The sequence below is a fragment of the Giraffa tippelskirchi genome, chromosome 10 (assembly GCF_054371585.1).
Source record: "Giraffa tippelskirchi isolate mGirTip1 chromosome 10, T2T-mGirTip1v1.2.pri, whole genome shotgun sequence".
Taxonomy (NCBI): Eukaryota; Metazoa; Chordata; class Mammalia; order Artiodactyla; family Giraffidae; genus Giraffa; species Giraffa tippelskirchi.
In genome coordinates this window covers 98132217-98159921 of record NC_137284.1, presented here as the reverse complement: position 1 = coordinate 98159921, position 27705 = coordinate 98132217, and the positions used below count along the sequence as shown (strand labels likewise).

The window sequence follows — 27705 nt, the reverse complement described above, 5'->3', positions numbered from 1 at the left end:
ATTGCAAGCTTCTTGAGAGCAAAATTCATATCCTATTTATACTTGTATAGTTATTTTGTTTGCTGTTCAAAGCAATTTATTAAGCAGATTAGCTTCATTTTAAGGATAAGGAAACTAAGGCTTAGATAGGTTAATTTGAAACTGGTAGAATGTAACTATGATCTTGCACGAAGTCTTCATAATCCATGTGACTTCCATCACGTCACCTAGCCTGAGTCCTCTGATACGCTTGCTTTGATCACTGCATATATGTTCAATGAAGTACCCTAATATAAAAAGAGAAATAACCTAAGATTCATTTCAGCATTTTTATTCGTTTAAAGGAATTATATTGGAGAAATGGTTTCTATTCCAATAAAATTACCACTCTACTGGTTTTCTCTATTTTGTTTATACTTTACCCATGGTCATATGTATGCCTTTAGTGTAAGTTGCCTTTGACATTTTTTGCATGGAAACAAAGTCTAAATAAGTACAAATATCATGAAAAGTAACTTCTGGGAGATGTTACAGTCAAAGATAGAGAAGGCAATGGCAACCCACTCCAGTACTCTTGCCTGAAAAATCATGGACAGAGGAGCCTGGTAGGCTGCAGTCCATGGCTTCACTAAGAGTCGGACATGACTGAGCGACTTCACTTTCACTTTTCACTTTCATGCACTGAAGAAGGCAATGGCAACCCACTCCAGTATTCTTGCCTGGAGAATCCCAGGGACGGGGGAGCCTGGTGGGCTGCCGTCTATGGGGTCGCACAGAGTCGGACACGACTGAAGCGACTTAGCAGCAGCAGTAGCACAGTCAAAGAAATTCCATAAGCTCCAATAATATTCTGGACCATATCTTCTAGGATTTCCCAGTTTTGTTGGGAGCAGTGATAATGCTGCCTTCTAGCTACTTACTATCGTTCTGAACAATAGCGACCCTGCTTCTGGCTCTTTGCTTCAGGGTTTCAACTAATGACATCTGGAATTGTATACAGGTACTCATGGTTGGCCTGTAGAAGAATCTGTTCTACCTGCTGAACCCCAGAGTTGATAGTAAGCCTTACACATAACATGGTAGGCTAAACCTCTTTTTCTCCTAGCAACAAAGTGCTCCAAGTGCCACTGGATTGGCAGATCATACAGCTTAGAATAGAGCTGCTGCTGCTGCTGCTAAGTCGCTTCAGTCGTGTCCAACTCTGTGTGACCCCATAGACGGCAGCCCACCAGGCTCCGCCATCCCTGGGATTCTCCAGGCAAGAATACTGGAGTGGGTTGCCATTTCCTTCTCCAGCGCATGAAAGGGAAAAGTGAAAGTGAAGTCGCTCAGTCGTGTCCGACTCTTAGCGACCCCATGGACTGTAGCCTACCAGGCTTCTCCGTCCATGGGATTTTCCAGGCAAGAGTACTGGAGTGGGGTGCCATTAGAGCAGTTAAGAACAAAAAGTTCAATGTTAGGAGAATTGTTCATACCAGAAGATCTATTGAGAAGCAGTAGGAAACACCAAAATGAACTATTTAATGAAGCACTCACTGAACTCCAGGAGGGTACCAGCCTTGTGAGCCTGGAATTAACATCATGGACCATAGAGTTAGTCTGAGGGGCCTATTTAGTAGAAAGAGAATGATAAATTGGTAAGAGTACTACTTCCTATGTTCTTTTTCTGAAAGCCAGAAGTAGGGATATAGTTTGCCCCATGCTAATTTGAATATGTTTTTTACACACCAAATCACTTCAGTGTGTTCAGAAATTAGAAAAGGTCAGTCAGTGCCCAGTATAGGTAAAACGTGGTAGTATACAGAAAGATCTTCTGTGGTATATTAGCTTTCTCACGTCTGTTTATCAGTATGATGTTTTAAATTCACTCTGGGCTGAGAATTAGCAGATCTAGGTCCACTGTAGTCTTTGTGTTCTTGGCCACTCTGGATCTCAATTTTCATATCTATAAAAATCAATAGGGGAGCCAAGTGATTTCTAAGATTTCTTCAAACCCAGTTACTCTTTTTGCCTTTGGAAAATATTATCAATAATTTACCAAATATAATAATGTTCCACAGTGCTTAAAAATCATACAAGCCAAGAATATATAAATATATATGATTTTCAATGAAATGGCCTGTATATAATTGTTATATATTCCTATGAAGTCCATGAGAAAAAGAAATTTTTTTTCATAGATCTTAGCTGCTTTTTCAACTTGTTTTTACTTAATTCATTTGCCTTTTAAATATTTGTGGCATATTTGAAAACATTAAGTTTAATTCATTTAACTCTTTAGTTTACAGCTTCAAAGGCATATAAATTGCTATATTAGCATGAGGCAAATAAGCCTAGTCATGATGTATATCACTCTCTATGGTACTTAATTACAGGAAAATGAAAAACAATGGAGCTTTTATTGTCTGTAAAAGTTATCTCTCCCAAAATAAGATGATTCATTTAAAAACTATGTGAGTAGTTTATGTGCAAAACATTTTTCTAAACCCTGGGGGTATAGGGTGAGCAAAAAGACAAGATACCTTGTATTACAGAACTTACACTATTGAGAGAAATGATAGAGCAAAAAAAAAAATAATAATAATAAATGACAAAATAAATGATAGAAAGTAAGTACAAATGGGATTATATCCCTTAGTGAACTCTTTACAGGTCAAGAATACACTAGATTTGTAACACAGAATATCCTATTTTAGTGGTGATTCTTGGCATTTGTTCCTGGCTTTGCAAGCTTTGTAATTAGGAGTGATTATTTGTCTTAAGTAATGGCAAATGAAAAAGAAATGAGAAAGCAGCTTATATGTATTAGAATGTGAAGAAGCTCATAATCAGATAAAGCTAAAATATTTACAGTGTTGCACCTATAGATACACAAACTGTCTTTTTCCTGATTACAAATGCACTACGAGGGTCATTCCTGTATTGCATTTCCTGTTTACAGTCATTACTAATTTTTGTTTGGTAACTACTGTCATGGTACCTGAAAGAATGACTTGTAAAAATCTATTTATTAGATCATTGATATATAATACATACAGGAAATTATTTTGCTTTTTACAAAGTAGTGATGTTCAGGGATTATTATATAAATTATGAATTATGAAATAACTTTTTCAATGATAAGAAAATAGAGAAAAGACTAACCAAATTGAAAATGGGTTTTAGAACCTCAAATTTTCAAGATTTTAAGGAAAAACTAATTTGATAATTGGTAAATTTATATTTGATCTTTGAGTAAAATCCATGGATTAAAATGTGCCTTAAGCACTGTTATTAGAGGATTAAACTTAGAGATTATGCTTTTCAGCTATCCAGCTCCAGTCTTTGATTCACCCATAAAAAAGCTCCAGTCATATTTAAAGTAGTTTCACTTATTTTTTTTCCAAGTACCTGATCTACCTAACTCCCTACTTAAATGATAGGAAATTAGAAGAATTAATATGCATGACTAATTTTCTAGTGCAAGTTCAAGCTGTGATTCTGAAATGACTTTTTAACTATTTTTCTTTCTTTTTTCTTCTCAACCATTATAATCACTGTTCATTGCCAGTGACAAAAACTATAAGAAAGAACAGAAGGTGATAGAAGAAAGAACCTAAAGAAACTCACTAGGTATAATCTGGGGACTGCTATGGAAGTATTTCATGTTTCTGTAGTATTTAGCTATGAAAATTGTTTGATTGTAGGTATCACTGCTTTTATTTTGGTCATATTCAACAAAGGAGAAAAGCATAGTTTATGATTGCCAGTTTCTCTTATCCTTGGCTAGTCGAGAATGCAGGACTGCTTGGGTTTGAGTTTGACTTTAGGGAGGGACTGTAGGAGAAGCCAGGCAGTTTGAGGACTGCTAAGAGGGCATCTGCCAAGCAACAGCTAGGCTACCACTATGTAAATATAATTAATCTCTAGATGAGGCCGGATCATCCTCAAGTCACCTATGCTTCAGTCTGTCTTTATGACAGTGACATTCTGACCACCATACAAATTTTAAAAAGGGGTTTCAGGGCATCTGTTGGTTACATAGCTTCTTATCTGAACAGTGAGCCTAGCAAAAAAAGAGGCTGAAAGCCTAGCACAGATGCCTTTGTGCTGAGTCCGTTAATGTCTGTTGCCACCATGAACTTATTACCCCTGTTTTGTTTAAAGATAAAGTGATATCATGTTTCATTGCAAAATAACCATGCGAATATTAGGTGTATTTTTCTTTTTATGAGTGTAATATCATGGAAGTCTTGACAGAATGGGTCACAAAGTAAAGGTAAAGAATATATTTCCATTATGGGATATTGGCTTACAATAAAAATAATTGAGGGTTAAACAAAACAAAGTCACCACTTGTTTTTCATAGAGGATATTAAAATTTCAATTTAAATGTAAAACTACAGAATCTCAATTCCTTTTCTGTCAGTATCACCTGTTGAACTTGTATCCCCCCAAATTCCATGATGTCATCTCTGGTGGATCAAAGAAGAAAGGTAGGCAGGCTAGCTAGTGGGCAAGATGTGAATTAACTACAGTGCTGGATAGAATGACATAAGTGCTGTAATACAATGTTGCTCAAAATATCTATGTTGAGGAACCATTTTTTCAAAACTCTAAATCTGTCCCAGGCCAATACTTTTTAAAACACAATAAGAATGAATTACTAAAAGAAAAAAAAGACAAATATGAGGCCAATTTAAGAAATATACCAGACATACTGTCAACGTGCTTAACAATTCCTAAGTTCTTTCAGTTTATTTGTATGTTCCATCACAAACTGGTAACCAAAAGTTTGCAGACTGCACACTTTGTAGCACTGCAATAATAGGAATACAGACAACTAGGACTACCACCCTCTACCCTTATTAGTGGGGAATATGTTCCAAGACCCCCAGTGGATGCCTGAAACCCCAGATAGTACCAAACCCTATATATACTGTTTTTTCCTATATACACCTGCCTATGATGAAATTTAATTTATAAATTAGGCACAGAAAGAGATTAACAACAAGAACTAAAAATAGAAAAATCATAACTATATACTATAGTAAAAGTTTTGTGGATGTGGTTTCTTTCCTTAATTAACTTCATTTCTGCCAAAAATGCAGCAGTGGCTTATTCAATGGCAGACGCAGTCTCTGCAGTAATTTTTATATTTTTCTGTCCAAACCTATTCTAGAATATTTGTAACCATCCCTTGCACGCATACTTGCTAAGTTGCTTCAGTCGTATCCGACTGATTCTTTGCAACCCTATGGACTGTAGGCTGCCAGGCTCCTCTGTCCATAGGGATTCTCCAGGCAAGAATACTGGAGTGAGTTGCCATGTCCTTCTTCAGGGGATCTTCCCGTGTCTATTTTGTCTCCTGCAGTGGCATGCAGGTTCTTTACCAGTAGCACCACCTGGGAAGCACTAAATGGTATAAGTCGTTTTAGAGGATCCCTTGCTGAAGTCTTCATGTTTTCTGGTGTCACATGTTACTACCAACTAGAATATGTTTCTGCTTATGTCTCCCACCCACGAGTTTAATGCCTTTTCCATCTTAACCAGGCAAGTAGCATGCACTGTGTGGCTATAATTTCTTCAGTTTGAGGTGCAACAGCAACACTAACATGAATTTGTTTTTCTTTCTTCACAATTTCATGGATAGACGATTTCTTCCTACCATAGATCTCAGTAGCACCAGCATATAATTTTTTTGTTGTTAAGTGGAGAACTTTCATCTTTCACTTAAAGGAATCACTTTAAGTTTTCTCTTTGGCATATCTGAATTGCCAGCATCATTATTTCTGCAGTTTGGAGCCATTATTAAGTAAAAATAAGGGTTACTTGGAACACAAGCACTGCAATGATACTGTAACAATCAGTCTGGTAATGAAATTGGCTACTAAGTGACTAACTAGCTGGATAAACTGGACAAAGGATCATTTGGATGATTTGTAACTAAAGGCAGGACAGAGCAAAGACTCCAGATTTCATCACACTACTCAGAATGCAGTTAAAATTGAGGAATTGTTTACTTCTGAAATTTTCCATTTAATATTTTTGGATCATAGTTAACCATAAGTGACTGAAACTGCAGAAAGCATAAGTGTGGATAAGGGGCAACTACTGTATTATGAAGTTTCAGCAGCAGCAGCAATATAATTGGGTGGATTGAGAACAACATTATGGAGGAAACATCATTCAAACTAACTCCTATAGGATAAGTAGGCAAAAAAGGATTTCCAGGAAGAATAGATAATCTGAACCAAAGAAACATGGCTGCAAAACGTCAGTAAACCCTTGGCATTCTCACCAAGTCGTGTCCGACTCTGTTCGACCCCATGGACAGCAGCCCACCAGGTTCCCCTGTCCATGGGATTCTTCAGGCAAGAATACTGGAGTGGGTTGCCATTTTCTTCTCTCTTTTTAGAGTGATCTAGTCCCTTTTTTGTTAGTTTTGAGACTAACAGACCTCTCTAGATTCATCCCAGCTAGGTCATATGATCTCCATGTGAAGAAATGTAGAACTCATTTCTATGGAAAAGATCAAATTGCCAAAGGTTTTTAAGAGGAATTACAAAATCTAACCTTTTAAATACAGAAATAAATTGAAAGTAGATTATACAAATATTCAAATGATGTTGTGTGTTATACTCTGCCATTGGTAGCAAAACAGAAAATTTTCCCAAGAGAAATAGGCAGATTAGTGGCAGAGAGAGGCAAGACAGATGAGTGGCTCAATATCCACATTTCTTTTATGATGTCACAGGTAAAAATAATTTAGATGCTATTTGTTGGCACTTTTCTCATGATCAAATGAAAGCAAGTTGGGGGATGGAAATCATCCAGTGGACCACTGATGCCCACTTCTCTGGAACACAGGGAGTTTAGAGGGTGCAGAACAGAACTTACATAGGTTTGAATCCTGGTTTGACACTCCCCTAGAAATTTAGACAAGTTTCTTAGCCTCCTTCGCTTTAGGAAACTTATCTGTAAAACATGGATAATACCTCCTTATTGGGTTATTGTGAGACTACATAAAAAGATACATGTAAACACTTAGAACAGTGCCTGACATGTAGCAAGTACTTGATCAGTGTTATTATTCATGTCCTCTGATGAGTTTTATTTAGTTATCTAGACCTTAGTATCAATAAGTAAATGTTTGGAGATCCAGAATTGCAGAAAGTTCATCAGCTTTAGAATTCTGAGTTGAATTCTTACCCCTGACGCTTACTGGCTATGTGAATTTGGCAGAATTACTTAAGCCTTTAACCCTCAGGATCTTTATCTGAAAATGCATTACAACCATCTATCTCACAGGGGTATAAAGAATAATTAACATGATCATTTTAAAGCACAAAGTATGGTACCTGCACATACGAAAAATATGTGTATCATAATTATTATAAAGAAATCCAATGTAGACAGAAGAAAATCCTGCATAGATTTTTAAACCATTTAACAGGTAGGTACCCGAATATATCATCAAGGATTTTATGACTTAACACTTTCAGAAAAATTATTTATACTTAATGCTTTGTTGGACACAAATATTTAAAATTCAATAAATGGAATGTATTAAATTATTGAATTTCATTTTTTCCTTTTTTAAAATTTGCAAATTATTTTTATTTTTATGATAAAAATAAAAATTTATAAGTAACTGTTGCTAGCAGTTGGTTGAGTACATGCTGTATGCTAGTCACTGTGGGAAAGATTTCAGAGCTATATTATTGGGTCTCTAGTGGGGGCACTTGATGTAACATTGCCAGGTACTCTGGTCCAGTATAGGAAACAGTTTTCCTGAATGTAATCTTCCTTAGAGTTTTTGTGGTAAATTGCAAAAATGGATACAGTTCTTTTTAGCACCTCCCATTAAGAAATGGAGTCTATTTTCCTACCCTTTGAATCTAGGCTGCTGGTAGACAGTGGTAGAAGTAATGTTATATGTGCTGTAACCTAGGACTTCACAGGGCTTGTTTGCATCTCTTCTTTGGAACCCTGTTACTACCATGTAAACTAGCCTAGCTCAACGCTCTGGAAAATGAGAGACTACATAGAAAAGATGAACCATCTCAGATGAGGCTCCCCTGAACTAGTTGTACCTAGCTTACCTGAAAGGTGACTACCAATGCAGTGAGCCCAGCTCGGACCAGAAGAATCATCAGCCTAACCCAGCCCAAGGTGCTAAACTGCAGAAGCATGAGCAGAATATCATGACCAGAAACTGCAAACTAAATGGTTGCTATTTTAAGCCACTCTATTTAAGGGTGGTTTGTTAGGCAACAGATCATAACTTATGCTCCCTCTATTGCTGGGATGTAAGTCTTCTTGGCCTCCCACAGTGAAAGCTATGGAAAAGGTCTTAGAGAAGACTTTTCTCATTCTGAATTACCCTCCTAGCCTTCTGTACATAAGAAAGAATCTGGACACTGTAGCTTCCCTGACATCATTGATCACTTGAGAACAGCCCCCTTTCTAACCTAGTCAAATCTAATTTTGATTTATTTGCTTATTGTTTCATCAAGATAAAGGAAAATTAAATTGCTCTGCAACTGAAATTTGATTCTAGTTGTAAAAAGGTGGTGTATGTATGTTTTGAAAGTTGTCTACTTCCCCTGAACCCCAGTACCTTTTGTAGTGAGAAAGTCCTTGGGCTATAGTTTAAATATAGAACAAAAAGCATGTGAATCCACACCACTTCCCTAATAAATCAAAAATCAAGCGATGGGTCAAAAATTAATTAAAGCTCTTACATTTACATAGCACATCATATAAACATAATTCTTTTTTTCCGGAGCAATGGATGGTGTGAAAAGTTTAGACAATAAGTACATAAGCATAACGCATCTGGCAGTAGGGCTCCTGCATCTCTCCCTTCCTTTCAAAGTTTCTAACACCTCTACTGGTGCTTTAAAACTTTGCTTTTGCTCTAAATACACCTGAATGCCAATCCTGGGCTAAAGTGGAAAGTAAGAAGATTGTCTTTTGACACCTTTTACCCCCAATTTTCTGTGCCTTCTCCTCACTGGGCTTTTCCTCTCCAGATTCCCTTGGATGCTTGTGCTTGCCTGGGCAGCCTGCTCTAACAGCTCTTTCAAGCCAGTGCCACAGGCCTTTCCCTTCATTCTGTCTCTGAAAAACATGCCTGTACTGTTCTTTTTTCTGCATGTGCTCTGATTAGGTAGACAGTCAATGGCAATAAATCACTTAATTGTATAGTCATCCTTACTCCTCAATTATACTCCTAAAGAAATACTGTAGCCCTTAAGCCTGGTAAAAAATTATGGCAATGTTCAAGTTTTGGTATGTAGTCTTAAAAAAGGCTTCTCAATACACAGCAATGTCTGTGGAATCCACTCTTTAGAGCCAGCTGTGGAGTTAGTGACATAAGACCAAATTAGAATTGTTTGTCATGATCTAAATTCTTTTAGGTGACTCCCACAGATGCCTTTTGGAATCACATTTTTAAGATCCCTTTTATAGCTGATAATTGGGAGTCTCTGAGGCCTGTGTATAAAAGCACATGCATTACAAAGTCTTTCCACTGAGCCATAGCTCAGCCAATCCTAATTAAGAAATCATTTCATCAGCAGCTGTAGCCTGTGACACTTTTATAGCCTGCATTGTCTTTCTCAAAGTAACAGAGTTAGGAGGAGGCTCTTTGTGAGTAGAATTCACAGAAGAGAATTGGTGAACAGGTCAGGTGACTGCCTTTATGTAAGACTTTAGAAATAATTTGATAGTAGTCAGTTTGAAAAATGTTTATAAGGAACCAGCATAAACTGAAAAGATGAAATACATTTCTTCTTATAATTTACTTACCTAAAATAAGTGCTGACCATCTGGTGATGTCCGTGTGTAGAGTCTTCTCTTGTGTTGTTGCAAGAGGGTGTTTGCCATGACCAGTGCGTTCTCTTGGCAAAACTCTATTAGCCTTTGCCCTGCTTCATCCTGTACTCCAAGGCCAAATTTGCCTGTTATTCCAGGTGTTTCTTGACTTCCTACTTTTGCATTCCAGTCCCCTATAATGAAAAGGACATCTTTTTGGGGTGTTAGTTCTAGAAGGTCTTGTAGGTCTTCATAGAACTGTTCAACTTCAGCTTCTTCGGCGTTACTGGTCAGGGCATAGACTCGGATTACTGTGATATTGAATGGTTTGCCGTGGAAACGAACAGAGATCATTCTGTCATTTTTGAGATCGCATGCAAGTACTGCATTTCAGACTCTTTTGTTGACTATGATGGCTACTCCACTTCTTCTAAGGGATTCCTGCCCACAGTAGTAGATATAATGGTCATCTGAGTTAAATTCACCCATTCCAGTCCATCTTACGGAGAAGGCAGTGGCACCCCACTCTAGTACTCTTGGCTGGGAAACTCCATGGACGGAGGAGCCTGGTAGGCTGCAGCCCATGGGGTTGGGAAGAGTCAGACACGACTGAGCAACTTCACTTTTACTTTTCACTTTCATGCACTGGAGGAGGAAATGGCAACCCATTCCAGTATTCTTGCCTGGAGAATCCCAGGGATGGAGGAGCCTGGTGAGCTGCCGTCTATGGGGTCTCACAGAGTCGGACACGACTGACACGACTTAGCAGCAGCAGCAGCAGTCCATCTTAGTTCACTGATTCCTAGAATGTCGATATTCACTCTTGCCATCTCCTGTTTGACCACTTCCAATTTGCCCTGATTCATGACCTGTATGCAGGTCAGGAAGCAACAGTTAGAACTGGACATGGAACAACAGACTGGTTCCAAATAGGAAAAGGAGTACGTCAAGGCTGTATATTGTCACTCTGCTTATTTAACTTATATGCGGAGTACATCACAAGAAACGCTGGGCTGGATGAAGCACAAACTGGAATCAAGATTGCCGGGAGAAATATCAATAACCTCAGATATGCAGATGACACCACCCTTATGGCAGAAGGTGAAGAAGAACTAAAGAGCCTCTTGATGAAAGTGAAAGTAGAAAGTGAAAAAGTTGACTTAAAGCTCAACATTCAGAAAACTAAGATCATGGCATTCGGTCCCATCACTTCATGGCAGATAGATGGGGAAACAGTGGAAACAGTGGCTGACTTTATTTTTCTGGGCTCCAAAATCACTGCAGATGGTGATTGCAACCATGAAATTAAAAGACGCTTACTCCTTGGAAGGAAAGTTATGACCAACCTAGACAGCATATTAAAAAGCAGAGACATTTCTTTGCCAACAAAGGTCCGTCTAGTCAAGGCTATGGTTTTTCCAGTAGTCATATATAAATGTGAGAGTTGGACTATAAAGAAAGCTGAGCGCCGAAGAATTGATGCTTATGAACTGTGGTGTTGGAGAAGACTCTTGAGAGAGAGTCCCTTGGACTGCAAGGAGATCCAACTAGTCCATCCTAAAGGAGATCAGTGCTGGGTGTTCATTGGAAGGACTGATGTTAAAGCTGAAACTCCAATACTTTGGCCACCTCATGTGAAGAGCTGACTCACTTGAAAAGACCCTGATGCTGGGAAAGATTGAGGGCAGGAGGAGAAGGGGACGACAGAGGATGAGATGGCTGGATGGCATCACTGACTCGATGGACATGGGTTTGGGTGGACTCAGGGAGTTGGTGATGGACAGGGAGGCCTGGGGCGCTGCGGTTCATGGGGTCGCAAAGAGTCGGACACGACTGAGCGACTGAACTGAACTGAAAATAAGTGCAATCTTTGAAAAAAAAACTAAATTATTTTGTCTCCAATAATACTGTGAGAGTACATTAGGCTTTGAATAAGTATACAGTACTGAAAAGTTAGTTATGAACTGCTGCCTATAATTAGTACCTAATTTGAATCAAGTAATTTACATTCTGATATCACAGAGAAGTACTATATATTTTTTCCTTTTCATCACCAGAAAAGTTATATAATAGAATAAGGTTTGTATCAGTCTTTTTCCAGTTTTATCCTCTGTTGATTAAGGAGGACTATGACATATTAGAAAAATTGTGAGATTTTTCTTTTAAATGTATTTCTAGAAATTTCTTGCTAGTCAAACCTGATAGTTTGCATTCTGGTTTGTGACTATGGTCTAAAACAAATATGTGTGTATGTGTGTACACAAGTGTGTATATATGTTGAGACAGAGAATAAGATGAGAGACAAAATCATTCTACTCTGTCTTCTGAAAGACTGTTCCCTGATCTTGACTGAGTGAACAGTTAAACTGAGGGGAATAAAATGAAAGCATTTATAAGGAAAGAGCAAAGTTTTGTTTACTCTGCCCATTGGGGTGAATAGAGACTTAACTATTTGAAGCGGAAAAAAGTAAAGGCAAGGGTTTTAGATAAGCACATTTATATCTCCTCCCTTTGTAAAGTCTGTCATTACAGATCACTTAGTCTTAGCATTTAAAATCAAAACAGAATAGAGGCTGTCAAGATGGCCCCCATTGATACCACCTCCTAGAATTCATAGTCTTTTGTTTTCCCCTTCCCTTGAGTGTGGGCTGGTCCTGGTCAATAGCTGCCAAGGAATGTAACATGGCAGATGTGATGGTCATCCCTTCGAAGATTAAAGACTTAAGCTTCCATCTTGGGTATTCTCTGTGGTTCACTTGCCCTGGGGAAAACTTGCTGCCGTGTCATAGATGCCAATGTGAGAGAGCTTAAAAGTGGATCTTACCCAGTCGAGCCTTGAGTGACTACAGCCCTAGTTGACCCTGATTACAACCTTGCAAGAGGCTCCAGAGCCAGCCCACCTAGGTAAGCCACTCCCACCTGCCTGACCCACAGAAAGCTATAAGATGATAAATGTTTGTTATCTTCAGCCCCCAAATTTTGGAGTAATCTGAAAGTAATACAGAGGTTTTCCACTAGGAATCTAGGAATTTAGTGATGTGAAAAAAAAAAAAGAATTATTGCAGTTTTTGCTTCATTATATTACCCCTGAACACTGCATACGTATATGGAATTGTCTACATAATATAGCTAATAATTTTCAGTACTAGTGGTAAACCTACTTGTTTTGAATAAAGAGCTTTCGGCTTTGAGATTTAACTTGTTCATTTGTATTTCATTCTTTCTTTTAAAACATTTTTTTCCCTCTTCCTAAAGCATTGTAAGAGACCTATTTTGCATCAAGACTCTGGATATTTCTTTGACTCATGCCCCATACTTTGAGGGTCCTCTTGTATGTGTGAATAATCACCTCAGGGCTTTCTGTGTTAGTGCAGCTGGTTTGCAGACACTCAGGTTTCTTATAATCAGTCTCAGGTTTGTCTAGGAAGGAGGAATTCCTGGCTGGTGACAAACAGACAGTCTTTCAGATCAAAATCGATTGTTCTACAGAAGTTACAGATGAGGAATATGACTCATTTAAATTATTACTTATCTTCAGAGTCTCATTTTAGAGGAAAAAATTGTGATTTTGTAGTTAAGCTCAGGATTTGGAGTTAGAAAGGCCAAGATTCAAATCAGCTCTGTCTGCATTTGGCAGATGGCCCACAAGATAGCTGGGCAGTCTTAGACAAATTACTTAATCTTTCCAAGTCTTAGTGTCTTTATTTGTGCAATAGGAATAATACACTTTCCCATCGGTTGTCTTGAAAATTCAATCAGGTGATGTATGTATTGTGCCTGGTAAGTATTAACGTCTTAACAAATGGTGTGCATGCGTACTAAGTCACTTTAGTTGTGTCTGACTCTTTGCGACCCTATGGACTTGTAGCCCACGAGGCTCCTCTCTCCATGGGATTCTCCAGGCAAGAATACTGGAGTGGGTTTCCATTTTCTACTCCAGGGGATCTTCCCGACCCAGGACTCGAACCCGGGTTCCTGTACTGCAGACAGAGTCTTTACCAGCTGAGCTACCAGGAAAGCCCCTAACAAATAGTAGTTGAAGTATTTTTATTACCACTTCCACCTTTACAACTACCAGTGGTTATTAAGAAAATTGCTTTAAGGTACCCTAACAAAACTACAATTTATTATTGTTTCCTAGAAAAAAGCAGCAGGATCTACTTCTGGTCTTCATCAAAAATGTTACTATATTTATTGAGGTTATATAGATCTTTTAAGTAATTTACGATTTGATTATATCCCAGACCAAAGTAGACAAATTGCCTTGGTTATAGTCCTTGTATCACTTACCTAATACTGGTACTGCCTTAAGGAATGTAGGGAAAGACTGAGTGGGAGTTATCTATTTAATTTGTTAAAGTTCCGGGAAGATTGACCCAGTACCTCCAGAACTGAATTTATTATAAACTATTTAGACTGAAAGATCACTTGTTTCCTTTTCCTTCCTATCACAGTGATTTGTTAGTGATGATTTACTACTATGTGTGAACAAAAAAGTGTCAGTTCATTTGTCTCACAGTGGATTTTAAGATATTGTTTCACGAAGGGCTCTGCCTTTGTACTTCATGCACTGAAAAGCTGAAAGGATGTGAAAATGAATTCTAGAATCTTCTGTGAAGAGTTTTATTCCCACTTGCTTCTGAATAAGTGGTCCTGACAACTAAAGACCCTTACTTGATTATTTTATTCTTGGTATAATATTTTGATCTCAAATTAAAAATTATATTTCTTTTTATTTAAAAAGAATTAATATATTAAATAATATCTGACCCGAGGTCTTTCCATGTTCATCATCTGTGCTTAGGCACTAGTGGTTAAGAACAGGCATTCTGCACTGCAGCTGACCTTAGACCTGTCAACAATTTTCTGCTTTAGTTTCTTCACCTGGATGAAAATGCAGATAATAATTAACAGGTTTCATAGCATTGTTATGAGTATAAAATGAGATGACCCAAGTAAAAATTTATAGCCATGCCTGACAATATAATTGCTCAATAACTATTTGCCATTGCAGTTATTATCACCACCACTCCTGCCAGAGCCCTGTTAAAATTTTTATTTTTTGTGAAAAGCAATGGGAATTCCTTGGAGTAAAGGTGCTATGTCATAAATGATTTCATTATATTAAAGCAAGTATTAAATAAGTAGATAACACTTTCTGGCATTTCTACAAATCTCAGGCTCTGCAGCAGGCATCAGGAATTCAAATATGAACTAGAAACTCAGTCCAGTGGGGTAAATGAGGAAAAAAAGGACTAAATAATAGAATTTGAACTAAGACCAATGGAATTCAGAAGAACTCTGTTGAGGATGGTTCAAGAAGGATACAGAGTAACTGCTGTTTGAATTGGGTATATAGAGTAGTATTTTATCAGATAGAGGAGAAGAGAAATGAGATCCAGGCAAGGGAAAAGCTCCTCTAGAAGCAGAGCATGGCTAAAGGGGAGGGGTGCGAGGAAGGGAGTTGTAGGATCAAGGGTGGTGCCAAGTTGAAAGGCCTTTCTCTGCCAGACTAAGACATGTGAAATTCATTGAACTCACTAAAAGTATCTAGTGAGAGTAATATTACGATCACCTTTGAGTTTTATTAAAATAATTTTGGGAGCAGCACTATGACATTACATGAAGGGAGTGATCAGTTTGGGGAGTGTGATCCCAGGTTGATGTGACAGAAATTTGGACGTGAACAGTGGAGTGGAGATGAAAGAGCAAAGTGTAGTTTTTAACAAAACTTGGACATTAAAAGCATGACTTTGACGAGGATAAAGAGGCCTTCATGCCCAAGTTTGGGTAACTAGATAGGTGTAATGACTTTTTCTTCACTCTTCTCACGTATTTCAGAATTAAGTGAGAGATGGGAAGTTTTTGTTCTCATGAGCAAAGCAAAAAATAACAGCAATTTTACTAGGAATGATTAATTATACCTCTTAATCACAATAAGTTACTTCTTTGTATTCCCATCTAAAAAACTTGACAAACTGTATGAAAGTTGAAGGTGCCTCTCTTTATGTTTATGTCTGGTTTTCTGTGTAACCTGACCTTTTTTTCTTTTTGGTGGTGGGTGGTTACTGAGAATCTTAGTAGATATTGGGAAACAGGCATTGAGCTAAAAAACTAAAACAGTTTAAAATCTTATGTTAGACATTAATGAAAACATACCAATTTGAAGTTGGGTTGAGGGGAAACTTCAAAGATTATACCAGGTTTCTAGAAGAGCCATGTGCTGAGAGGAATTATTTATTTAGAAATTTAATTCCTTTGCCCAGAATATTCACTTATGTGAACAAGATCTAAAATACCTCAGTGTAATATGAATATATGTGTATACATATGTATCTAGGTGGATGAATAGACATGTACATGTACAGAGAGAATATATATGTATTTCATATAATCTACCTTGGTCAGCTTCATTCCAAGATGATTAAAGAATTCTTAGTAACACTTATGTGTTTAGTAACCACATATGATTTTTAGTTCCAGAGGGAAATTTGGTTATGAAAACAGCATGAATCATATGATCTCACTATGAATACTGAATAATATCTTCCAGACCTAAATTGTATCCAAATCAAGTCAGACTATATTTGAAATACCAGATGTTCCCTACTTTTCTTTTTCTTTAAAGTATCTGATATGTAATACCCTTTCCTGGGTCAGAAGGGTCACCTGAAATATTGCCAACCTATGTGGTTGCCTGAAATTATAAATATGGAGAAATTGATCCCATTCTCATCTCTCTCTCTGAAATAAGTGGAAGATGAAGGATGTTTGTATGCACGGATCACAGTGCTATATGTTCAGTATCTGGATCCTATAATTAAGGATATTTAAAAACTTTTATTTGTCTGTGACTAGTATTTCAGGATAAATATTATACTGTCATTTTTATTTTTTCAAAGGGCCTAGATAGGTATTCCTAAAGCATGACTGTAGTTTTTCCAAATATAGTCAATCCAAAGGACCTGTTTTCTTGGACACTGAAGAAGAAAAATTAATCTGTCATATCCTTATATTGATGCTGGCCAGAATATGTTACTAAAATTACATGAAGTAGACAACTTTTGGACTTGTGTGCTTATGAAAAACACGTGTTTTCAGGCACCAAGTGTTGACTCTGCAGGGAATACTACATCCCATTTGCTGCTGAAATAATTATGTACAACAGAACTGTGTCTCATCCCTCAGAACTTAAATTTTGTGTTTCCCATGTAGTTTTTAAACTACTCTTCCAAGCTGAATTCCAGATGATTCTGATCTGTTAGAGCCAATAATACATTAGCTTTCTCAAATAATTATTTTCTCTTTAGTATTTAAATGTTAAGCAGGTGACCATGCTGAATAACAACTGAGATGAAGTTAATCTGAAACACGAGTTTCAGCCATAATTTTAGAATTGAAAAGTGTCTTAGAATTGATCTAGTTCAATTCCTTCATTACTTAGATGAAGCCTAGAGAAGAAGAGTAAGCTCTAAAATCACTGGACTTGGTCGTAATTTCTTAGGACCACATCACAGTTTTTCTGACTCTCTTCCAGTGCTCTTTCTACATTTTCACCATTTAGCTGTGTAATTTGATCATTAATACCTGGTATAGCTAATTCTCATGACATATTACATATAAGCACATATATATTGGTGTTTATATTAGTCCAAGGATCCTGACCTTCATGTTCTAAACAGCCAGGCTGCCTTAGGTGAGGAACTAATACTTCCTCTACCACCCCCTCCCACACACCGTGGGTATCATTAAATAACACCTTCCTTGTTCTCCTCACTCACCAAGAATTGTCCAGCCCAGAAACCTGGGCAGAAACTAACCTACAAGATCTGGATGTCTAAGAGTAGTAGCCATAACTCTTGAGGAAAGGAGAAGGACCCTGACTGACCAAGAAACACAGTCTGTACTGTGGGTAAAGGGAAGCACGAGGTATAGAGAAAAGAATTCTGGGTCCTGGACTTAAGGGAATTCTGAACACAAAGTAAGGAGGAAGAGAAGTTGGCTGAGCCCTTAGAACAGATGGTATTTTAGACCCTCAAACTGAGACTAAGAAAAGTTGGAGAAGCCAAGCTCCTGTGACCTCTGCCCAAAAGAGTCTTGGAATAGGTCTTGAGAATGTGCCTAGGGAAGCTCTGGCTCTGAAATTCATTTTACTACAAAGTAGACTTAGTACATTTTGCTTCATTTTATATGTTTGACTTGTTAAAGGGCGGATAGCAGATGCCTAAATTGGGGCAGGAACAAAAGCACAAGGAAGTTACTTCATACCAGTAGAGATATGTCTGCTGGGGTGCAGTTTTATCATATAAATTGGGTTGAACAGGATTAGAGAACACCTTGTACTCTGGATTATTACTTAGTCTGAAAGTAGGCAATCTATAAAACACTGTTTTCCACAGATCTTTGTTGTTTGACTAGGTTTGTATCCTAACAGTTTGATAAAGAGGGTAAGATTATGGAAGAAATTCCCATCCCAGTAAGTGGCATAAGTTAGAGATCTTCAGTGCTGGGTATTAAGGAGGTTGAGTTTATAGCTTCATTTATACCTATAAAATTTGTCTTAATGAAATTCCTCTAAAGAAAGTAAGTTTATTGCCAGTCTGAAACTCTAATCACTTAAGCTGCTAAAATGGCAGCTTTTTTTCACTTGTGTGTTGTTTTTTAGTTAGAAACATTGGGTTTTAACAGGAGAGCTTGTATATCATATTGCTGTGACCTCATTCCGCTCTCTTTCATTTACTTGTCTCTTTGTGATATTTTGAGTCTCCTCACTCCTTATGTATGGACCCCACAGGAAGAGGAATGTATGTGTGTGTTTGGGAAGGTGGAAAGGGACACATTCTTCAGGTGGACACAAACCCAAACTGCAGGAAAGAAGATCAAGTTGATCTTCCAGGCGGACTGGTGGGAGTAGAAGAACACTAGAGCAGTGCTTTATGAGCTTTCCAGGGCAGACTGCAGAACTGTTTTCTCAAATTACTGCTTCTCTCAGAGTTAGGTCTCCTAGTCTCCCTGAGGGTCTTCCTGAAGTTTGGCCAGCAGAACTTAAGAGGGGCTCTTGCTCCCCCATTCCCCATCCCACCCTGTTGCCTGCATGCCTTTTCTCTAGGACCTTCCTCCTTAGAGTCTCATTTTCTCTCTGGGAATGTCTTCTTTTTTAAACCTGGTAACCTAAGACATGGTGCCAGATGTGTCAGGAGATTTATTTGTTCCTCGGGTGAAGGAAAAAAGAAGGATAGAAAGCCCCACTTGGCCTGCTACCAGGCTGGCCCTATAACCTCTCATATTCTCTAAGAGTTTCTCGACTCTAACCATCCTTCTTCTGTCACAGGCTTCAAATACAGTGTCCCTTCTGCCTTGAATGTACTTCCTCATTCTCTTTACTGAGTTAGATGTTCATCCTTTCCAGCTCATTTCACGTATCACTTGTCCAGAAGATCTTTCCCATCCTCCCTGCCTGATTCACAGTGTTTCTTTATATAGGTTTCAAAGTCATCTCCATTGAGACGTATTGCAGGAGGCTTGGGGCTTGTAGTCCTTTTCCTTGAAGCAGAAATGAGCCAGGGAATTTGTTTGGAAAATGGAAGGGCTCCCACTGGACACCCCACAGAGTCTGCCCTAGCAGCACAGTGGAGCACAAGTCAGACACTGGGTTTTAGGTTAGTTTGCTGTTGACTGGACATGTGACCAGCAGCAAATCATCTCTGAATTTTGGTTTCCTGATTTCTAACATCAGGGGGATGTCTGGGCCTGTCCAGCATGAAAAATATGTGGGGCACTTTAAAAGAGTAGATGTTCATGGAACACCACCAGTTCTAATAACTCATGAATAAACTGATAACAAATTTAAGAAGATTAAAAAGCAGGTAGGAAAGAAACAAATTGCCCCTTTCCAAGGCTGACATCCCCAAGAAAAAGAAATGCAAAAAGGCAAAATGGTTGTCTGACGAGGCCTTACAAATTGCTGAGAAAAGAAGAGAAGCTAAAGGCAAAGGAGAAAAGGAAAGATATACCCATTTGAATGCAGAGTTCCAAAGAATAGCAAGGAGAGATAAGAAAGCCTTCTCAGCAATCAGTGCAAAGAAATAGAGGAAAACAATAGAATGGGAAAGACTAGAGATCTCTTCAAGAAAATTAGAGCTACCAATGAAACATTTCATGTAAAGATGAGCACAATAAAGGACAGAAATGATATGGACCTAACAGAAGCAGAAGATATTAAGAAGAGGCAGCAAGAATACACAGAACTGTACAAAAAAGATCTTCATGACCCAGATAATCACGATGATGCGATCACTCGTCTAGAGCCAGACATCCTGGAATGTGAAATCAAGTGGGCCTTAGGAAGCATCACTACAAACAAAGCTAGTGGAGGTGATGGAATTCCAGTTGAGCTATTTCAACTCCTCAAAGATGATGCTGTGAAAGTGCTGCACTCAATATACCAGCAAATCTGGAAAGCTCAGCAGTGGCCACAGGACTGGAAAAGGTCAGTTTTCATTCCAATCCCAAAGAAAGGCAATGCCAAAGAATGTTCAAACTACTACACAATTCCACTCATCTCACATGCTAGTAAAGTAATGCTCAAAATTCTCCAAGCCAGGCTTCAGCAATACGTGAACCGTGAACTTCCAGATGTTCAAGCTGGTTTTAGAAAAGTCAGAGGAACCAGAGGTCAAATTGGCAACATCTGTTGGATCATTGGAAAAGTGAGAGAGTTCCAGAAAAACATCTACTTCTGCTTCATTGACTATGCCAAAGCCTTTGAGTGTGTGGATCACCACAAACTGTGGAAAATTCTGAACGAGATGGGAATACCAGACCACATGACCTGCCTCCTGAGAAATCTGTATGCAAGTCAAGAAGCAACAGTGAGAACTGGACATGGAACCACAGACTGGTGCCAAACTGGAAAGGGGTATGTCAAGGCTACATATTGTCACCCTGCTTATTTAACTTATTTGCAGAGTACATCATGAGAAATGCTGGACTGGATGAAGCACAAGCTGGAATTGAGATTGCCAGGAGAAATATCAATAACCTCAGATACGCAGATGACACAACCCTTATGGCAGAAAGGGAAGAAGAACTAAAGAGCCTCTTGATGAAAGTGAAAGAGGAGTGTGAAAAAGTTGGCTTAAAACTCAACATTCAGAAACAAAGATCATGGCATCCGGTCCCATTACTTCATAGCCAATGGATGGGGAAACAATGGAAACAGTGAGAGACTTTAATTTGGAGGGCTCCAAAATCACTGCAGATGGTGAGTGCAGCCATGAATTTCAAAGACTCTTGCTCCTTGGAAGAAAAACTGTGACCAACCTATACAGCATATTAAAAAGCAGAGACATTACTTTACCAACAAAGGTCCGTCTAGTCAAAGCTTTGGTTTTTCCAGTAGTTATGTATGGATGTGAGAGTTGGACTATAAAGACAGCTGAATGCCGAAGAACTGATGCTTTTGAACTGTGGTGTTGGAGAAGACTGTTGAGAGTCCCTTGGACTGCAAGGAGATCCAACCAGTCCATCCTAAAGGAAATCAATCCTGAATATTCATTGGAAGGGCTGATGCTGAAGCTGAAACTCTAGTAGTTTGGCCACCTGATGCAAAGAACCGACTCATTTGAAAAGACCCTGATTGTGGGAAAGATTGAAGGCAGGAGGAGAAGGGGACAACAGAGGATGAGATGGTTGGATGGCATCACTGACATGATGGACATGAGTTTGAGTAGGCTCCAGGAGTTGGTGATGGACAGGGAGGCCTGCCGTGCTGCAGTCCGTGGGGTTGCAAAGAGTCAGACACGACTGAGTGACTGAACTGAACTTAACTGATGCCTTCAAGGCACTTGCAATCTAATGTCCTTTCCAGACTGGCACTGAATTTTCCCAGCATCCAGATATCAGCCACATGTTTATTCAAAAAACTGCTCTGCATAAAGTATCAAGCCCTGTGAGACACTTAGGAGAAACCTTCTTTTATGGTCAATACTCTCTGAAATTTACAATCAACAAATTACACAAGTACATAAACATAAGCATACCTGTTACATGCTAATTAATACTGCAGGGTAAGTAAATGCTGCAGAAGTTGTTCTAGGAATTCACAGGAGGGGTATAGTAGTTAGTCATGATGCAGCGAGTAAAAGGAAAATTTTAAAGGCTAATTGTCATTTCCAAACTTAAATTACTTGAGTAATTTTAAATATCTGGAACTGTGAAAAGGAGCTGGACAGGACTGAGCGACTGAACTGACTGAAGGCCAACTGTAAATCAGCAATGAGCTACACTGAGGTCTTTGTATAAAACCTCTGCTAACTAATTGAGGTTCTAATTATATTAGCTGAGCTTCCAAGTTTCATTCAGAAATACAGAATGAGATGATATTGGTCTAGTATGTTTCTGATATTTTAGGCCAGTGTTGCTCAAAACAGATTATTCAGAATTGAAGGCAGGCAAGAATTTGTTTAGGTGGCCTTTTAACTTAGAGGCAGAAGCATACTTAGTTATCCATATTATATAAGCCAGTGAACCTTTGTTTCAGGATTTTATACACACCTACAAACATATAAGTTTGTATGTGTGTGCATGTTCTATTTCATGAGATAAAATATATGTCTTACTGTGAGTTTAGAAGCAGCTGATTTAAGCTGAGCTATGTGATTAAGCCTTAATAATATAATCTTAATTTTCATCTGAGATTCAGTTTAGCAGGAGATACATGGAACATAGTATGAGGCAAATCCATGTACCAGACAGATTCAGGATCGTTACCTCTCCTGTAATGGAAAACTAGAAAGGGCTGGAAAAATAATTGACCTTTTTAGATTTGCTGTTCATTTTACTATGGATATTGTAGTGGAGAAAAAACTCTTTAATTATGGTCATTGCAAAAGACCAGTAAACTAAAATAGGTAGAATCTCTCTGTCTTTTGGTAACCCATTTTATTTCTGTACTGTGAACTATAATAAGTGACAAGAAAATAATGTGATCTTTCAAAAAAAACAAAGTGGCTAGTGTTAAAGTATACAGTTTAGAGAATTTTTAATCTTTTGAAAATTGGTAATGGAGACATGGCAAAGGTAATAAAGTGTAGTTAATGCTGGACAGATTTTTATCACATTTAGCAAATACTCTTGAAATGGTCTAACTTTAAAAATCGTCAGTTCTCCTAAGCAGCGGGGTAGACCAGCTGGTTTTGAATATGCCCTTAGTTATGTAAAAGGATGTGGTAAAATTCTTAAGAAAAAAGGAAGGGCTTCATTTATTTATTTATTTATTTATTTATTTTTTTTTTTTTTATAAATTTATTTATTTTACTTGGGGGCTGATTACTTTACAATATTGTAATAGTTTTTGCCATACATTGACAAGAATCAGCCATGGGTTTACATGTGTTCCCCTTCCCGAACCCCCCACCCCCCTCCCTCCCCCTCCCATCCCTCTGGATCATCCCACTGCCCCGGCCCCGAGCCCTTGTCACATGCATCGAACATGGAATGGTGCTCTGTTTCACATATGACAATACACATGTCTCAATGCCATTCTCCCAGAACGTCCCACCCTCACCTTCTCCCTCAGAGTCCATAAAATTGTTCCATGCATCTGTGTCTCTCATTCTGTCCCGCATATAGGGTTATCGTTACCATCTTTCAGATTCCATATATATGCATTAGTATACTGTATTGTTGTTTTTCTTTCTGGCTTACTTCACTCTGTATAATGGGCTCCAGTTTCATCCATCTCAGTAGAACCGGTTCAAATGTATTTTTTTTAATGGCTGAGTAATATTCCATTGTGTATATGTACCACAGCTTCCTTATCCATTCATCTGCTGATGGACATCTAGGTTGCTTCCATGTCCTGGCTATTGTAAACAGTGCTGCGATGAACATTGGGGTACACGCGTCTCTTTCAATTCTGGTTTCCTCGGTGTATATGCCCAGCAGTGGGATTGCTGGGTCATATGGCAGTTCTATTCCCAGTTTTTTAAGGAATCTCCACACTGTTCTCCATAGTGGCTGTACTAGTTTGCATTCCCACCAACAGTGTAAGAGGGTTCCCTTTTCTCCACACCCTCTCCAGCATTTATTGCTTGTAGACTTTTGGATAGCAGCCATTCTGACTGGTGTGAAATGATACCTCATTGTGGTTTTGATTTGCATTTCTCTAATAATGAGTGATGTTGAGCATCTTTTCATGTGTTTGTTAGCCATCTGTATGTCTTCTTTGGAGAAATGTCTGTTTAGTTCTTTGGCCCATTTTTTGATTGGGTCATTTATTTTTCGGGAATTCAGCTGCAGAAGTTGCTTGTATATTTTTGAGATTAATTGTTTGTCTGTTGCTTCATTTGCTATTATTTTCTCCCATTCTGAAGGCTGTCTTTTCACCTTGTTTATAGTTTCCTTTGTTGTGCAAAAGCTTTTAATTTTAATTAGGTCCCATTTGTTTATTTTTGCTTTTATTTCCAATATTCTGGGAGGTGGGTCATGGAGGATCCTGCTGTGATTTATGTCGGAGAGTGTTTTGCCTATGTTTTCCTCTAGGAGTTTTATTGTTTCTGGTCTTACGTTTAGATCTTTAATCCATTTTGAGTTTATTTTTGTGTACGGTGTTAGGAAGTGTTCTAGTTTCATTCTTTTACAAGTGGTTGACCAGTTTTCCCAGCACCACTTGTTAAAGAGGTTGTCTTTTCTCCATTGTATATTCTTGCCTCCTTTGTCGAAGATAAGGTGTCCATATGTGCGTGGGTTTATCTCTGGGCTTTCTATTTTGTTCCATTGATCTATATTTCTATCTTTGTGCCAGTACCATACTGTCTTGATGACTGTGGCTTTGTAGTAGAGTCTGAAGTCAGGCAGGTTGATTCCTCCAGTTCCATTCTTCTTCCTCAAGATTGCTTTGGCTATTCGAGGTTTCTTATATTTCCATACAAATTGTGAGGTGATTTGTTCTAGTTCTGTGAAAAATACCATTGGTAGCTTGATAGGGATTGCATTGAATCTGTAGATTACTTTGGGTAGAATACTCATTTTCACTATATTAATTCTTCCAATCCATGAACACGGTATATTTCTCCATCTGTTTGTGTCCTCTTTGATTTCTTTCATCAGTGTTTTATAGTTTTCTATATATAAGTCTTTTGTTTCTTTAGGTAGATATATTCCTAAGTATTTTATTCTTTTTGATGCAATGGTGAATGGTATTGTTTCCTCAATAGATGCAGAAAAAGCCTTTGACAAAATTCAGCATCCATTTATGATTAAAACCCTCCAGAAAGCAGGAATAGAAGGAACATATCTCAACATAATAAAAGCTATATATGACAAACCCACAGCAAACATTATCCTCAATGGTGAAAAATTGAAAGCATTTCCCCTAAAGTCAGGAACAAGGCAAGGATGCCCACTTTCACCACTACTATTCAACATAGTTTTGGAAGTTTTGGCCACAGCAATCAGAGCTGAAAAAGAAATAAAAGGAATACAGATAGGAAAAGAAGAAGTAAAACTCTCACTGTTTGCAGATGACATGATCCTCTACATAGAAAACCCTAAAGACTCTACTAGAAAATTACTAGAGTTGATCAATGAATATAGTAAAGTTGCAGGATATAAAATTAACACACAGAAATCCCTTGCATTCCTATACTCCAATAATGAGAAAACAGAAAGAGAAATTAAGAAAAAAGGAAGGGCTTCATTTAAACTTCACGGGCTTGATCAAGCTGATCTTTCATGTAACAAGTTACAGTGTGTTTTGTTTTGTTTAAAATTTTTTAATCAAAGGATAATTGCTTTAGAGAATTTTGTGGTTCTGACTGCAGTGACAAACACAACTTGGTAAAGCTACAAAAGGGAGCCATTGAAAAAAATCGCTCCAGAGGCTAAACAGTAACAAATCTGTCAGCAGTCAGGGATACGATTTGAGGCACTGGTGATTTGTTGATGTGCTGAAGGAAAGCTAGTTGATCTTTTTCACTCTAATACCAATAGTTGGGTACAGAGCTTACATTGCCTTCTGGTGTCCTTCCCTCATCTGCACCCCTCCTCTTTTGCTTATTAAGTCATGTCTCAGCAGTTCCTGAGGATTACTGTTAATATGGTAGAAGGAAAAAAATGGTTTGCCATATAAGGGCAATAGTACAATTCCTGCACCCCTATCTAGGGCACAAGAGCACAGACCTTGGAATCAGACCTAGAGTCAGATCTCTTGTACACCATTTATTAACACTTTGATCTTAAGTAAACTCTGTGACTTCTCAGAGTTTCAGTTGTCATCTCTAAGATGGAGAATAGAATTGCCTACTTTATAAGTATTTTATGAGGTTCTGTTAAATTTCAGTGAGATAAGTGCTCACCTCTATTCCTGTCATTCAGTGTGTTTGTTGTTGCTCTTATTGTTATTATATTTATCAAAAATAAAATAATATTAAATCTATATTTAATTAAATAATTAAAACGATATTTCCCCAAATCATTTGCATATTTCTTGTTTGCCAAAAAATATGTCACTTGGGGCAAGGCTTGCTTTCCAAGCTCTGGCTCCTCTGACTGTTCCCTGTACCTATTCTGTACAGGGTATGTAGTGGCCGAAAAGATAAACTCATGACTTTTTGTGACTTTTGCAATATGTGTAGTCTTCTATCTAGTTGTATTCTAATGGTTTTTAATTCATGAAAAAAGCAATAAGAATACAGGGTATGTTGTGTATGCACTTGGAATCACCATATAGCATACCTGGATGTCATCACTGACTAAACAATGTGATACTCATGAAAGATTTGTTTGAAAGTTATATCAAGAGAAGTGGTAAATGGAATTAAAGTTGTAGTCTATTAATTTTTTTAAAGATTTTTTTTAAAACATAATAATAAATCCATGTTGTTTTCTCTTTAACAGATGGGTCTAGGTCATGAGCAAGGATTTGGAGCCCCCTGTTTAAAATGCAAAGAAAAATGTGAGGGATTTGAACTGCACTTCTGGAGGTAATGTTTTGAAAACTAAAACCACGTTAGTAATTTCTACTTTTTGGCACTGCTTCCTCAGACAGTGGAGACTGCTTACAAGTTATCCAGCATGGTTGCTAAGTTGTGATCTATTGTATTCTTTTCTAAGAAATAAATAAGAAATAAAGCTATTCTGACTTCCTATCATTATTTGAGCTTATTGGGCTATAGTAACTGTATTTATTTGCTTGATTTATCTGCTGGTTTTCAGTTTTCCTGTGAGACTAAAATATTGAATATGTCTCTTCTCTGAGTAACAAATAAGTTTATGGTAATCCTGAAGGACTATTTATTAATTTAATTGTTATTCTTTTATTAAGAATGGACAACTATGCACATCTCATCTGTATATTTGTGATTAAACAATAAATACAATGAATTGAGCATTCATGTCCTAGTTGTCAGGAAGTGAACTTGAATCTAGTTGGTTTTTTTTTTCAAAATTTTCAGCTGTAAATTTACTACTGAAAACCTTTGAAAAGCTTGAGTTAAAAAAAATGATACTCCATTGCCATTGTCTTGATTTGAATCAAGTGCCTACATATGGAAGACAAATGTTAGTGGATCAAACGTGAATTTTTTATAGCTCTTATTTGCATGTTTTTTTAAATTATTATTCTATGTCATATAAACCTAAAGTTGGTATTTTAAATCCATTCTTTTAAAGAACATAAATGTTCATCAGTGGCTGCCAAGACCATAACGATAGTTTATAAGTGTTCAAAGTTAGAATTAGCACATTATTGCTAGAAGAAAAAAAATTAAAGTGATCAACCATATATCATTAGGACAGCAGCTGACTGTTAGAATGAATCTCATTTGAGGACCACTCTTACACTGCTTATTTCCATAGGAAACACTGTAGAATAAAAAATGTCATCGGCTATGGGATTGTATACAGTATAAGTTAAAGGAGAAT

At 37.8% G+C, this 27705-nt stretch overlaps 2 protein-coding genes across 10 annotated transcripts in view; one reads left to right on the top strand and one right to left on the bottom strand.

The window, feature by feature from the left end:
- The window catches only part of TFEC (transcription factor EC), a 751469-nt gene that overhangs the window by 287976 nt on the left and 435788 nt on the right, over positions 1-27705 (bottom strand). The window lies entirely within an intron of this gene.
- Positions 1-27705, top strand: part of TES (testin LIM domain protein) — a 59979-nt gene that overhangs the window by 4416 nt on the left and 27858 nt on the right. For all 5 annotated transcript variants that reach the window (XR_014067886.1, XR_014067885.1, XR_014067884.1 and 2 more), the window contains exon 2: positions 26680-26765. Coding sequence is in view for 2 of the 5 variants with exons in the window: in XM_081537885.1 (XP_081394011.1) it covers positions 26680-26765 (86 nt within the window). In the remaining 3 variants the exon portion in view is untranslated. The remainder of the gene's footprint in view (positions 1-26679; positions 26766-27705) is intronic.